Consider the following 15,228-nt stretch of genomic DNA (forward strand, 5'->3'; position numbering starts at 1 on the left):
CGGCTACAGGGAGGAAGCAGCCGGCTACAGGGAGGAAGCAGCCAGCAGCCCTTCCCAGTCGCCCTGCTCGCCAGGACTCCTGTCTGAGGATCCTGTCTTGCTCTCCCTTGGCAGAGCAGACGCCGAGGGAACTTCCAAGCACTTCACATGGTTTCCGGGACTCTGGCACTTCACAAGAAAGCAGGCAAGTGCCTCACACCGGAGCCTTGTAAAATACATGGCCGTATTCCGACCTCGGGAGGGGTCTGGTATGGGAGACAGTTGCCAAAACCCACTGAGACGGCCACAAGGGAAGGAAAAGCTTTCTGTTTCCAGGTTTTTGGACAGGGTCTCATTCCCAAGCCCTGGCAGGTGGAAATTCACTATGTAGATTACAGTGGCTCCAAAATCAAGATAATCCTCTGGCCTGTGGTTCCCAATACTGGAGGACTGAAGCACCCTACCCAGCAGTAAGAAAAACCCACTTTAATTTTTAAAGTTTTTACAATTCAACCCTGAGAAAGGAGGTTAAGTGTGTTGTAACTTAGGGTATGATGACCAAGCAAAGGCCCTTAGCTTGACATTAACGTCTGTGAACGTCTGTGACTACAAGATTACCCCGATAAAAACTTATAAGACTACTGAAACCAAATTAATAATAAGCAGAACTGTTTTAACCTGTGCTCAATATTGAAATTAATAAAAAGAAAAACCCTACAGGCAGATACATGATAAATACAACAAGATGGACCAATCACCATTGTCCAGATAAACTCTGCCTGTTCTACTGCAGACCCCCAGGCAGAGGTGTGTGAAGAGTCCAGAAATGAATGGCAAACATGACAAGGATGCCAACAAAGTATTATTACCCCAATTTCCTTTTACATGGAAAACTATACTAAATTATTTATCATCATAATTATTATTATGGTTACAGAAATCTACTTTTCTCACTTAAAATTTCTAGAAAATAATTTTATACTTTTTAGCTTTACCATCTTTTAAACATGCTGGTGATGGACTTTCCCACATGAGCCCTTTAGGTTCAAATCCTAGAAGAGCTACATGAAAACACAGAGGCAGCTACCAGAGTCCATTAGTCAGGAAAGGAAATGTAGAATAAGCTTCCTGCCCGGCGCTACCCCATGCTAATGCATGTGCAGCTAGTACTTACCACACTGATGTTTGCAAAGAGCAGCACATTTATTTGAAATTTGAAGTTGTTAATTTGAAAAATATGACCCAACCTATTTAAAAATATTTAGTTACTCATGTATGTGTGTGTGCGCGTGTGGTAGCACAGGCATCACAGGCATGTGTGCAGGACAGAGGAGGACAGGCCAGTTAGTTCTCTCTCCTTCTACCACAAAGGTTGAGGGACTGAGCCCAGGTCATCAGGTTTGCTGGCGAGCACCTTTACCTGCTGAGCCACCTTGCCAGCCCAGGATCTTATTCTCCGGGTTTTGCAGTTTCATCGCAGCCTGTACCGACTTTCTAATGTAGCTGTGAGCACACACAATCCACACAACAGCAGTGCCGCCCAGCACAGCTCCAGCACAGCATTATGGGAAGTGTCTCACCCTTCCAATAATGTGCAGAGAGGGTTCAAGCGAGAATCTGAAAGGCCTTTTTGGCTGAGTTTTGTCAAGGCATTAATTATTTAGGTTTCTTTGTTTTAATTTTATATTTTTACTTTCAAGTCTGTGGCACATGAACCACCAAACATATCAGACATTTTATAAACAAACTTCAAAGTTAGACAAGCAACTCAGCTATTTTAAAGCCTAGTGTGTAGATTGTCAGGGCTTAAGAACCAACTGACTGGGGGCTGTGGGGAGAGCTCGGGTTCTGTTCCTCACATCTATATGGTGGCTACAACCATCCAGAACTATAGTTGTAGGGAGTCTGATGCTCTCTCTCACCTCCTAAAATCCTGGGCACATACATACTGCACATATACACACGCATGCAAAACACTCACACAATAAAATCCACACCTGTGATCTCAGCACTTGGGAAGTGGTGCGGAAGAGTCTGCATGTGAGGTCAGCCTGGACTACGAGACTCCGTCTCAACCTACCTCCCCCAAAAAACCTCCTTGCCCCATCCTCAAGGTCTAATAAACAAAGACATAGTAAAATGCAGAAATAATCACTAATTTAATTTCTAACAGAAAGATCTAAAGTAGAATTAGCTTTTTAATCACCACTGTAGTCTACAGCTTATACAACAGAACACACAATGTAAACACGACATAGAAACAATAATCACTTTGGATAAACAAGGTTCGTCCTGCTGGTCACTAGTCTTTGGGAGCTGTTTTCTCTCGATACACACCTGCTAACTGCAAGTAGCCTGGCTATATTTTATAAGATGGGCATCAATGAGTTTAGGGAGTTGAAAGAAAGGTCAAACGACCTCTATTTCTAAAGACTTAACATGGCTGAGGGCAGGGGTGAAGAATATGGAGCTTAACCTTCAATAGAGCATGCTCTGTATACTTGCACCCCGCAGTCCTCCCCCAGAGGAAATGCTCGTCCACACTATGTTACCTTCAGGACCCAAAAAACTGGCTCTTGCCCCTTTTAGTGGATAATATTTAAGAAGTGCTCCTGGACAATAAAGAATTACAGATACACAATAGGACAGATTCAGATATAGAAGACCTCTAAATGGGTCACAGTGTTGAATAAATGTATGTAGTCTTGGGAGAGAGAAGAGTATAGAGAGAAAGTAAATCATTTGAAAAAAACAAAACAAAACCAAAGTTTAAAGAGACAGAGATAAAATGAGTAAAAAAGATAAGCCAAATAAAGATGGAGAATTCACAGAGAGTCTGGATTATGTATATTATTGTGTTTTCTTTGAATTTTTTTTTTTTTTTTTACTGTGAAGAATCTAAATACAGAGAGACATTTCATTGTATGGGCTGCTAAGATAAACCAGCATGTATATTATAAAAGTATCTTGACTTCAGAATTTGTGTCTAAGGCTATGTTGCTTTGGAAAAGAGGTTCTTCTTTTGTTTTCACAAAGGATGAGAATGTGTGGATTCATTCCAGGCTAATGTGGTTTGATAGACCACAATCCAATGAAAGGTTGCCTTGTACACTCCTCAAAAAAATTACAGCAGGAAGAGTTTGGAAAGAACTACACCCATATTCCCAAATATTGTCTATAAATGTTTTTTTTTTATATTTAAAGGGGGATATGCTATAGAGATTTGCATTGGTTAAGGTCAATCTTGTTATATGTATATTTCTGCTCTTGATTAAGGTATTGTGATTATGCAGTTCATTTAAAATGTAATGTATAATTAAGAAAAAGGTTAATAGATCATCATCTATAATAGGCAAGCTTGTAGTCATGTTAGGTTTTCTAGATATATAGAGATATGTTTCAATTAGATATTCTTCAAATCTTTCAGAGACCTTCAGAATATGGCAATTAAATGTTTTAAGAAATTAGGACTTTTCATGACAATGAGACATGTCTGCTCCTGGCAGCACCAATTCTTTAAGAGGATGATAGGCATCGGTGAGACTCCTCATGGAGTTTGCTAGCCATTTGGGTAAGAAACTGCTCTTGCCTAAACTGTTGCATAAACTGGACATGCAGGCCCCACAGAGCAATGACTGTGAACTTGCCTAAAGGTGAGACCATCCTTTGGAGTTCCTGCTTCATAAAAGAGCCTGCTAGACATTCTGCAGGACACAGAAGAACATGAATGAGAAACTGCCAATATAGGCTGAACTGTCTTTGAGATTTCCTGCTTCATGAAAAAGTTTGCTGGATACTATGGCCCAGTAGGCTGAAGATGGACGCCCCAACGGTACAGAAGAACTTTGCCTGACTGTCCAGACAGCGAGATGTTTCTGTCATCTTTAGAGTGTTGCAAGTTGCTTACAATGTACTTCCTGTTTACTTAGGTAATATTATATCCTCTGGAGTCTTTGATGGAGCTGAAGAGTAGGTAGTAATAATATAGTTTTCCTTAGTTATGATAAGAGATAAAGTAGATATAAATATTGTAACTATAATTCTTGCTTGATACCTGTTTTGTTATATGTAATTTTACTATGTTAAAGTTAAAACCTTCCTTTTCATTTAAACAGAAAAGGGGAGGTGATGTTGGATTCCCCTCTGTATGGTGTGAATATCTTTGGTTAATAAAGAACTTCCTTGGGCCTATAGCAGAGCTATAGGGGAACAGAGCTAGGCCGGGACAGCTAAACTGAATGCTGGGTGAAAGAAAGATGGAGTGAGAGAGAAGCCATGTAGCCCTGATGGAACCCGACAGAACTTTAGCCAGTAAGCCACAGCCATGTGGCAATATACAGATTACTAGAAATGGGTTAAATTAATATGTAAGAGTTAGCCAATAAGAAGCTTGAGCTAATGGGCCAAGCAGTGATTTAAATATTACAGTTTCTGTGTGATTATTTTTGGTTCTGGACGGCAGGGACAAACAACACTAGGCTTTAACCCTTAAGGACTTAATGGAGGCAACAATCAAAACCTAAAGACTACTGCTCTGCTCTGCTCTACTCTCACAAAGCCGGTGCTAGAAAAGTCTGCAGAATACAGGGGTTGCTGTGTTCACAATGTGTCCACATTTGGAGGTAGAGACACTGTATGTTGTTCTTGATGGAACTAACACAATGAGAAAAGTAGTTTTAAGGAACTACTGATTAATAGAGTCTAAAATCTTCTCTTGAAAAAAAATTGTAAACTGACAAATTCTACCACGTATGCTTATGAGGTAAAAGAGATAGTATACGTGTACTGTACAGTTTGCAGTGACTTTATAAACTAACAGATGATTACTTCAAATTCTATCACTTTTGTAAGGAGCACACGAATCCTGACACATATAAAACTTCACCGTTAGCTCTAGTTCCTCGGCGGGGAACAGGTCTGCTAAATGTAGTCAGTGTCCCACTACAGCCTGGCCACACCCTGCTCCCTGGCTACCACACTCCTTCTGCTCATTGCCTTTGAGGTCTCACTAAGGGGAATGGGGGGGAACTCCCTCTATGCACCTCCCTTCCTCTACTTGACATGTCTCCAAATACACCCAGGTGTAAGAAAATGACAGCATACCCTTCTTGTTACAATCTCAAGTGTTCCAACCTCATACGAGCTGCATTTTCTGTTTATCTGTGGACAGGCATGGATGTTGATGCAGGGACCTGTATTCTAGGCAGCACTGTGGACAGGCATGGGTCCTGACGTGAGGGCCTGCGTCCTAGGCAGCACTGAACAGGGGATGGAGCCACAGATGAATGGAGCCTAGACTCCCACAAGGAGAGATAGGAGCTGCTGCATGCTTACCCTATGGTAGAAGCTACTCTCTTAATACTCAACCGACATAATCCTAACAGTCCTGTGAGGTAGAACTCGCTTCCAATTTTAAACATGAAAAGGTGGACCTAACGAGGTTCTACAACACACTGTAACATGCAACATGTGTTCTGCCTCATGGTGATGTCACAGGTATACAGACACAGTCCTCCAGTTACAGTGTTACCTAACAGGTCATCCACTAACAAGGAAAAAGGACTCACCGCCACGCTGGTCTCCTGTTCCGTCTCCGGCACGTAAGGGTAGTGGTTGTAGAACATGTCATTGCGCACCATCTTCTTCCTCATCCGGCAGGGCCCCTCCGTCATCTCTAACATCCACTTGTCCAGGTGGGAGCCGATGGGCGGGCCCCACAGCCCGCGTTCCCGCAGGAGCTCGCACTCCATCTGGCACCACTCCTCCGTCACATACTTCAGAGCGTTCTGCTGGCGCTGCAGGGAGAGAGGCCAGGGTGCTTTTCAATGATAAAGAACACAAACGACCTGAAAAGAAGTTGTAATTGGGAAACAAACGCAACCAGGTCATTTGAGTAAATGTAATAAATCATATTTCAGTCATAGTTTAAGGAAAGAAGGCTGATGGCTTCATGAGGAGTGGGGTTTGCTGTGAACAAGCACTTGATATTTAAAAGAGACAGCAAACATCTCACCCAAGGGTGCAGGACACCGCGGCCAGTGTTGCAGATGCTCACCTCCTGATACTCCTTGTACTGTGTGTCCACCAGGTCACGCACAACAGCGATATGTGTAAACATCCATTGGGAGATCTCCTAGCAAACCGTAAGAAAAGAACCTTAGCATTTTCTGAATTTTTTGGGGGGGAAAATGAGCCTGAAATTAGTGCCGAACAGTGACATAAAATTTGGCCAAAAACACTGTCTCCAGCCATGTAGAGTAAAGTACACTGTAGTGTGATACACTTTTCCATAGGGATGGGCTCTCAGGACATCCCCAACCCCCTTCCTGTACACTGGGTCCATTGGGATGGGCTCTGAGGACATTCCCTAATCCCCTTCCTGTATACTGGACCCTCCTCAAAGTTGGCTCCTTAGAAGCCCGCTATGGCACAACACATGCTGGGCACATGCCAAGTCCTTCAGACCCTTTTCACACTGCCACTGGCCTAAGGGTCATGATGAATGAGGATGAAAAATTAATGGAGGAGGCAGATAAGATTGAAACAAACCAATCAAGTATTTACAACTAGACCATAAACATTCCTCTGTCACTCCTAACAATTTCTACAATTATGGAAAACTCTGAAAATGTTACCTGTCTGTCACTTGCTCCAGCTATTAAGTGGATTCTCATACTCAGTGCCACGTGCATCTTACAATATGAAGACACCAGAACCTGTCACCTCTCTCTTATCAAGCAGAATGCAGAACAGTTCAACATCGAACCTTTTGCTTGCATATGTGAACAGTATTAAATAAAACACCGCTGGAGAGATGGCTCAGTGGTTAAGAGCACTGCCTACTCCTTCGGAGGTCCTGAGTTCAATTCCCAGCAACCACATGTTGGCTCACAACCATCTGTAATGAGATCTGGTGCCCTTTTCTATCTGATGCTCTCTTCTGTCATGCTGGCATACATGCAGATAGAGCAGTCATATGCACAAATAAATAAATAATAAACCACCGAAACTAGACCTGGAGATACAAAAATCTTCGAGGTATGAGCCACAGCACTAAGTCTTGTACCTGGGTGGAAGGGTTGTGTTTGTGAAGGCCGCTTTCCTTTCGATTCCTTCTTGACCCTGTCAGTTTGGAAAGGCCGAAGCCGCTGCTGACCCGGGACAGTTTGGATTGTGTTGTAGGCACCAAGGCTTCTCCCCGACTTATGCACTTCTTCTCATGGGCTGCAAATACAGAATTAAGCAACTGTACAATTCATCATGCATTTATTAGGCCTTGACTATTCCATGTTCTGGTTACGGATCACAGCCATCTCCCCGTGATCCACCATTCCCTTCCTCGAGCTGCAGCACCCAGTCGGAGACAATGGCTGCAATGCAGTAACAGGAAATGAGATCTGGGAGATCGGACCATATTCCCGGAACATGAACGTGCCTATCACAGTACAGCCGTGGCTGTTCTAGTTCATATCTGAGCTCATGTAAATGCAGCTACAGGCGTGCAGATACAGAAAACACAGCAACACAGGAACAGAGCTCCCTGCACCTCTCCTGTGCTGGCGAGCCCATCTGGGGACGAGTCACCGCAGATGAAGAACTGCTCCAATTACTAAAAGGTGCTCATCTCAGTTTCTTGGAGGTGCCACAGATTATTTATTGCTGGCCCTGTTTAAGGTCAGGTGCTTGAGAACTAGTGCGGTAGCTAAATTTATATTTGGTTGTAATGTCACTCTCTTCTACTAAAATGAAAATTTATTTAAATTAGAATGTGTCTCTATGTTAATTATTCACAATCTATTACCTCAAAACATTTGTGGTTGAGAATGTTTTGGAACACAAAATGTCTTAGATTTGAGGAAAACTAGGAAGTATAAGCCCTAAACACTGTATACCACTGAGGGTCCATAATATAGCTCCTTAACATGACCCAACAAATTAGTTTGTACCTAATATGATAAAAGCAGCTACCAAGGCACTTTTAAGGACATACTTTAAGGATAAAGGGCGCGGACGTGGACACGGAGCTGAGACAGTGACATCCACAGCAGTGCGTTACTCTCTAAGCTCACGCGTGGACAGTGCAGAGCCTTAGCTGCACAGAGTGACACAGGGCAGAAGCCACAGGGTCTCAGAGGGCCTTCTCACCCAAATGATTCTGCCAGCATTTCAAACCAGCCTCTTCGATGAGTGGCCGTGCGGTGGCTATGTCCACGTGGCCCCTGTCGTTCACAGGCAGGCTGACTCGGAAAAGCTCCTCCAGGACTTGCTTCTTACTGTGGATCAGCTCAGTCCAGACTCTGTTGACAGCTTTAATGAGAAGCTGACGCCCTTGAAAATGGAAAGAAAGAAAAGGATCCAGAGAGACACGAAGGCAGCCGTATCCCTCATGCTTCCCACCTAGGAATTTGAACTATTGTATTTAATTGTAACACACAACTTTAGAATTAGATTATATTCAGTTCAGTGAAGAGTTACTTAATTTAGATAAGCCAAAGTTAAGTTCTGGCAATGTAGAAAACATTCCAGAAAACCTTTCCATCCTGTGAAAATGATGTACTGTTCATTATCTACTGACTTTCAGAAAGAATTGATATCTCTGCTGTCCTTTACCCTCAACTGAACCTAGGGTCCCATCTGTGGCACTCAAGTACTCTGCCAGGGCTACATCCTCGAGCCCCTAAAAACAAATTTTAACATATTTCTTTCTATAAATGAATTTTAAGTTACAGCACAAACAACGGGGGTCGCCATGGCATCTCATACATACACGTAATCCTTATGCATGCCTCCCATGGTCCCCCACTCTTGCTGGCACTCTTCCTCCCCCTTGGTAGCCCCCCTATTCTTCCCACCTTCCCCCTCTCCTACCATCTCTCCCTGTTCTCTCACGGTGACCCCTTTAACTCTTATGACCTCTGTCTGTCTGTCTGTCAAATATAGATTCCACATGAAAACAAACAGAGCATTTCTTTCTCAGCCCAGATTTGCTCACTAACAATGGTTTTTCAGTTTTATCTTTCGGCAAGGTTTCATTTTTCATTATGGTCAACAAAATAATGTCATGACTATGGACACTTTTTTTTCCCTAGGCTGGTTCTATTTCTTGGCTATTTTGTGTAACAGAACAGCAGAGACACACATATGGACGGGCAAATATCTCTGAGTAGGCTGACTTAGATCTTCGGTATACACCCAGGAGAGGAACAGGTCAGGTAGCTCTTCTTTGAGACAGAGTTCACTACGCAGCTTTGGCTATTGGCCTTGAACTTGCAGATATCTGCCTGCTTCTACCTCCTGAGTGCTGGTGTTAAGGCATGCACCACCACAGCTGGCTCCCTTTTTTACGTTTTTTGAGGAACCTCCACACTCACTCTCATGGTGGCTGAATGAGTTTATCTTCCCACCGACAGCAGCTGACCCATCCTTAGCAAGCCTCAGAATCCCTCTGAGGGCTTGTGACAGACAGCCACTGTCATCCCTGGAGATTCTTATTCAATAGATCTACAGTCTTATGAGTTCCAAGTGAGTCTACAGAGCACACTGCAGGAACAAAGTTTCTAGACCTCCAGTTCTGAGGGGCAAATCTCAGTTTTGGGGACCAAGACATTTTAGTAGAAGACAGAAGCACCAATTGCTTAGATAAAGGAATGAAGGGGAGACTCTGAGCTTTGGCCTTCCCAGGAGAGGACCACACATTATACCACCCCATGGGATTGCTAGGAGACAGACACTATGTAGTAACTGGAACACATGAAGTAAGAAATCAATGTACGTGATGTTTATTGAGCTGGGAAAGATGAGATTCTAAAAAAGAGAGTAAGATGTGGGAGCCTGAAGCAGGAGGATCACCGCCATCTCAGGGCTAGATTTGCATACATAGTTCAAGGTCAGTCTAGGTAAAAAGGTCATAGGTACATAGTTCAAGGTCAGTCTAGGTAAAAAGGTCATAGGTACATAGTTCAAGGTCAGTCTAAGCAAAAAGATGAGATGGTCCCACTGACCACCAGCCTTTAACAGGGACATGCCAGCACAAGCACCAGGCGGCTCTCTTTCTAGACAGTGCCATGTTCTTGACTGCAGCACAAAGGCCACCGACTTTCATGAGGAGGCTGAAGGTTGGCTTTGCCAGCCTCACAGCTCTCGGCATTCCAAGACTGTCTGTGGAGGTTGGCAGACGGACAGGTTGGCTAGGTGAGTGGTTTCTGAAACCAGTTGTTATGTCTAAATCTGGAGATGCACCACAACCACAGCCAGAGGGCAGTTACCTTCACTGATATCTTGGCTGTAGCCCCCGTCGGGTTCAATGTCTGAGGGAATCATGATGTGCCACGTGGTCATGCGTGCTTCTGCTTCCAGGCCAAATCCTTCCACGTTGCTGAAACAGTCAGACCAGACTCCACTGTGAAGGCATGATCATAGCTGAGGGACATGATGACTGTGAACCGCCGTGTGGACACGTGCGGACAGCGGCCACACGCCATCACTCCCTGGCTAGCACAGACATTCTGCAGATGCAAACAGGACTTCTGCTTTGACACAAACGTACCATTTCTGAGGGCTGAGCTCACAAATGCACTTAGCTACACATAGCTCAAAGCCCCTTTAGAGATCAAGATGGCCATGGCACAGTAACGGCTTTTAGACGGTGTTTATCTTAAAATTGCAAAGGATCACTTCTCTAAAAACACTGCTGCATGCCAGGGTCCTCCCCAGTGCTCCCCTTTGTTTCATCTGCAGCTGCCCTGAAGTCAAGCTCTTCCCCCTGGAGGTGACTACACACGTGGTTCTCCCTTCTACAGCAGAAAGACCCCAAGGCGTTTTTGTAGGCGTTTTGTCTCATACTGCTTTGAGATTCTTTTTTAATCTTACTGGTCTTTTGCTTTTACATTATGCTTTCTAGCTTTGTACTTTTATGGATTTTGTTTGTGCATGGATGTGCCTGTGTGTTTCTTGTTTATCCCTGTTTTCTTTTTATTCTGGTTTGTGTGGTTTTTGCTTGTTTGTTTAAGGGGGGGAGGGAGAGGTGGTAGTTGGGTTGATAGAATCTGGGAGGAGGTGGAGGGAAAACCATGATTGGAATCTATTGTATGAGAACATTTTTTTCAATAAAAAAGCAATTTTCTTTTTACAATTACATGAGTTACATATTATTAACACATTTAAAGATGTAAAAGTAAAAAGAGAACAATCCTCACTATCTCTGCTGAAACGCAACGCTTGCCCTAATCCTTTTCCATAAAGCAGTAAATAAAACTCATTGAAGGGAAACGGAAAATAAAGAGTTCTGATGGGATGCTATCAAGACAACAGGACAGACAGAACCCGAGAAACTTACCTTCCAACATGCAGATTAATCAGGCAGTGAGCAAGACAGCTAATGAATTCTTGATCGTGGTTGCCGGGTCCCAGGATCAAGTTGCGGTTTACAGTAAGGACCCTGAGTGAATCAAGGAGAGCCACTTGCTGAGGGACAGTTTTGTGTGCACGTGAGAACTGGTACAAGATGGTCCTATTGAGGCAGTGATAGACCGAATCAAGCGACAATCCCTGTGATCTTCTCTTTGACTAAAGGAATGAAAGATAGGTTTTTCAGTAACAGGACGAAAACGTAAAACCCGCTGTCATTCACAGGCACGCTCAAGCCAGCTATCATGCAATGGGTGTCATTGCTCTTACAGATTCAGAACCCAAGTTCACATAAATGCAATTTTAGAATGTTAGAGCCTTTTACAGCCCCCAGTGAGGAGATCCATGCCTGCGCTGTGGAGTGGCCTCCCTGAGAACACACAGATGTCACCTGGGAGGAAGCTTCCCCCAAGCCAACTCTGTTAGCGTGAGTGGCAACTCTATGGCAACTGAAGAAATCCCAGGAGTGCCAGTGAGGGCAGTCCTGTGCTCTGGCTTCATCCCTCACCTGAGAACTGTCTCTAACTTAAGTACCTGCTACCATACACCAGCTGAACATGGCACAGGGAAAGTGTTGCAGCTTGGCATGGAGATGAGAATTATTTTTTCTCTTTCATTTACTTTTTACATCTTTAAATTTGTTCATATCACCACATGTCATTCATGTAACTATAAAAGGGAATTTGCCTGTTTTATTGAATTTTTTCTTCATACAATGGATTCTGATCTCAGTTTTCCTTTCCAACTATTTTCCCCACCCACTCAGAGACACACCCTTCTGTCAGTCTCTTTAGAAAACAAACAGGCAAACAAACAAAAAATCAGAATAAAAAAATGAAATAGAAAAAAAATTACAAAGTAACACACACATACAAACACCAAAACATAAAACCCATAAAAACATTAACCCATTATATACATGGAAAAATAACCCTACTTTTCTACATGATAAAGTAAGTAAGATGTGTGCCAAGCCTGACCAATGCTCTTTGGTCCAGCACGCATGGGGGAATGACATTCTCAAAGGAATATGGATGACAGTGAACTGGAGGCTCACAGATGAAGGGACATCTCATCTCATGCCCCGTAGTCTTCACACGACACTATAAAAGCTTATCGAGTTGTATCAACTTAAGGCATGTGAAGTGCTTGGGTTGGAAAGGGTCGGCAGGAGAAGGGATCAGTTTGAAACCCAGGCACTTCTGTAAAGAGAGCACTGGCTGCAGATAAGGGAGGAGGATTCGATATTTCTCAATTCACCTTTACAAAGTTTGGGTGTATCAAATGTTAATCTTCATTATCTTATTAATTATACCTACTTCCAATAATTCTGACACCACAGGAAAAAGTTAAAAGAAAAACGTGTGCTCCACAATTAATACAGACGATGGATTACCTGTGCAATGAGTTGAATTATAAAATCTATAAGAAGTTTAGATTCTTTGTTGAACATGCCTTGCCAAAGCTTGTCCACCACACGCTGTGTGAAATAAAATACGTTGTTCACCAGCACCTGGTAGCTTCCTCCACTGGTAATGGGCAGGGATGCATCTTCCCCTAAGTCCAAGTAGGAAAAGATATCTAAGAAAATTGACATCTACCAGCACAAGACCAAAGACACCAGGCTAGGGCAAGACAAGCGTACCCAGTCCTCACGAAACATGGCCACGGGTTTTAAGAAAATGATGTGCCTGGCCAGAAATCAGGATAAACATGGAAAAGATTATTTTTTACCAGGTTACGAGCTTTGTGGCTGGAAGTCCCTGCGAACACTCCTACACCTAAGGACAGCCTGTGAGAAGCTAAGAGTTCTGCAGCCAGAACCTCAGCATCAGCGCATCTTCACCCGATAAAAAGTTCAATTAAAGACGGATTAAGTGTGAATAATGAACGGGGGTGTGGGTGGGAGGGGAGCATTCTCAGCGAGACTGTTGTGGCGCATTTCCCACAGCAACCAAGTGACGCATGCGGGCATGAGATTCACAAAACGGCTGACACCGAGGCACCTCAGGCAGATGCCACAGACAGCTGTGACCAGGAGTGCAGGCTCCCTAACCAGGGGACCCCCAGTGTCACCCCCCTATACTGTGGAGACCACACAGATCACTGATTACCTCCACTTCTAAGGAGATGATCTCAGGGGATAAAAACAGGCACAAAAATGTAAATTGACATTTGTGATAAAAAAATCAGTTACATATTAAGGCAATAGTTAAGATGTCCTGGCAAATTACTTTATGAAAATATTAATTTACCAGAAAGGTTCTATGATTCATATGATCACTCAGAGTAGGTCAGTAAATTGTTCAAACTTGTATAGTTTCCCTTTCCAAGAGGGTCTCACTAGGTAGCCTAGGCTTTCCTTGAATTTGCAGTGCTCCTGATGCAGCATCTGGAATCATGCCTGGATGACAGGCGGGCAGCTATTCCTGGCTTTGAACTAAAACATTTTTTTTTCTCAGAAATTTCATGTTGTTTGACACAAAAGTGATGTGTCTATTGTAAATGACTTTCTCAAGTGTTAATATGTATTGCAACTCAATACAAATGCCTTGAAAGAATATAGTCCAGTGCCTTCTGACTTTCTGACCCAAAGCCGTCCTGAAGAATAGCGTGCACATACCTGAGATCCCACTACCCAACAGACACATGGAACATGCACGCTTGTGGCTCCTGAATAACAATGTTCACAGCAGTTTTAATGGCGTTGTCTCTAACAGGAACCGTCTATATATCTATCAGCAGTAGTATTAATAAGCATGCGTACATGTGACATAGCACTATATAGCGATGACAACACGTTGCTGTATGCAAAAATGTGAATAGATCATCTCAAACAAAGAGGTCAGACAGAAAAGAAAGAAGGAAGATTACAGAGAGGAAAGTGGTAATGTATGCACTTTTAAAACATAAAAATCAACACAGAATTACCCAATAACACATCAGCTGCAAGCAAGTGGTCCATCACGCTATCCAAAATGTGTGTCTGGAATTCTTTCTGCTGCGTTCTTGTAGATCGTTCAGGAGAGGCCTAAGTAAAACAACACGCACACCGGGATCAGGAGGAAACCTAACCATACAAAGACGGGGCCACCTGATGAAAGCAGGCCACACTGCTAAGTGTCTCATCACTGATCAGTACTTAATTTTATTTAAAAAACAAAAATGTTTCTAGCTCCAGAAGGTGGAGACTTATTTATGGTGACTGAGTTATACAGGAATTTAGTCTCCCGAGTCTTCAAAGTGATGATGAAACTTACATTCCTTACTGGCCCTCACTGCCTACTTAGAATGGTCCTCTTGGGACTCAGCAGCCTTAACTGTTAAAGAACTCATTAGCATGTTCTTGTGTGCTTTGGTATATACATTTATGCCCTCTTTAACTGGCAAATGCCACTTTGAAATGGGGAAATTCCTATTTTAGAGACAAAGGGTGACTGTTGGTTTTTGTCAACTTCACACAAACCTTGAGCCATTTTGGAAGAGATACACTCGATGGAGGAAGTGCCCTGACCAGGCTGCCCTGTGAGCAACCTGTGGGTCATTTTCTTGATTACTGATCAATGTGGGCAGGTCTAGCTCACTGTGGACTGTGCCGTCCCTAGACAGGTTGCCCTGGTTGTATAAGAAAGCAGGCTGAGCCAGCCATTAGGACCAGGTACGATGGTCAGAAACAGTCCTGGCTCTGTTTTCGTGTTTGCAAACCACCAACTGCATGCCTATGCCTACAAACACAAACCAACAGCATTCCTGTCTACAAATACAAACCAACAGCATTCCTGTCTACAAATACAAACCAACAGCATTCCTGTCTACGAATACAAACCAACAGCATTCCTGTCT

General features: G+C 43.3%; 1 protein-coding gene across 1 annotated transcript in view; it reads right to left on the minus strand.

Annotated features, from left to right (window-relative positions):
- The window catches only part of Wdfy3 (WD repeat and FYVE domain containing 3), a 216,963-nt gene that overhangs the window by 44,373 nt on the left and 157,362 nt on the right, over positions 1-15,228 (minus strand). The window contains exons 36-43 of the mRNA XM_026785032.1: positions 14,317-14,416; positions 12,782-12,942; positions 11,315-11,544; positions 10,245-10,354; positions 8,125-8,307; positions 7,046-7,203; positions 6,035-6,112; positions 5,547-5,774 (exon numbers count right to left, since the gene is read on the minus strand). Of these exons, the coding sequence (XP_026640833.1) occupies positions 5,547-5,774; positions 6,035-6,112; positions 7,046-7,203; positions 8,125-8,307; positions 10,245-10,354; positions 11,315-11,544; positions 12,782-12,942; positions 14,317-14,416 (1,248 nt within the window). The remainder of the gene's footprint in view (positions 1-5,546; positions 5,775-6,034; positions 6,113-7,045; positions 7,204-8,124; positions 8,308-10,244; positions 10,355-11,314; positions 11,545-12,781; positions 12,943-14,316; positions 14,417-15,228) is intronic.

The sequence above is a fragment of the Microtus ochrogaster genome, linkage group LG1 (assembly GCF_000317375.1).
Source record: "Microtus ochrogaster isolate Prairie Vole_2 linkage group LG1, MicOch1.0, whole genome shotgun sequence".
NCBI lineage: Eukaryota > Metazoa > Chordata > Mammalia > Rodentia > Cricetidae > Microtus > Microtus ochrogaster.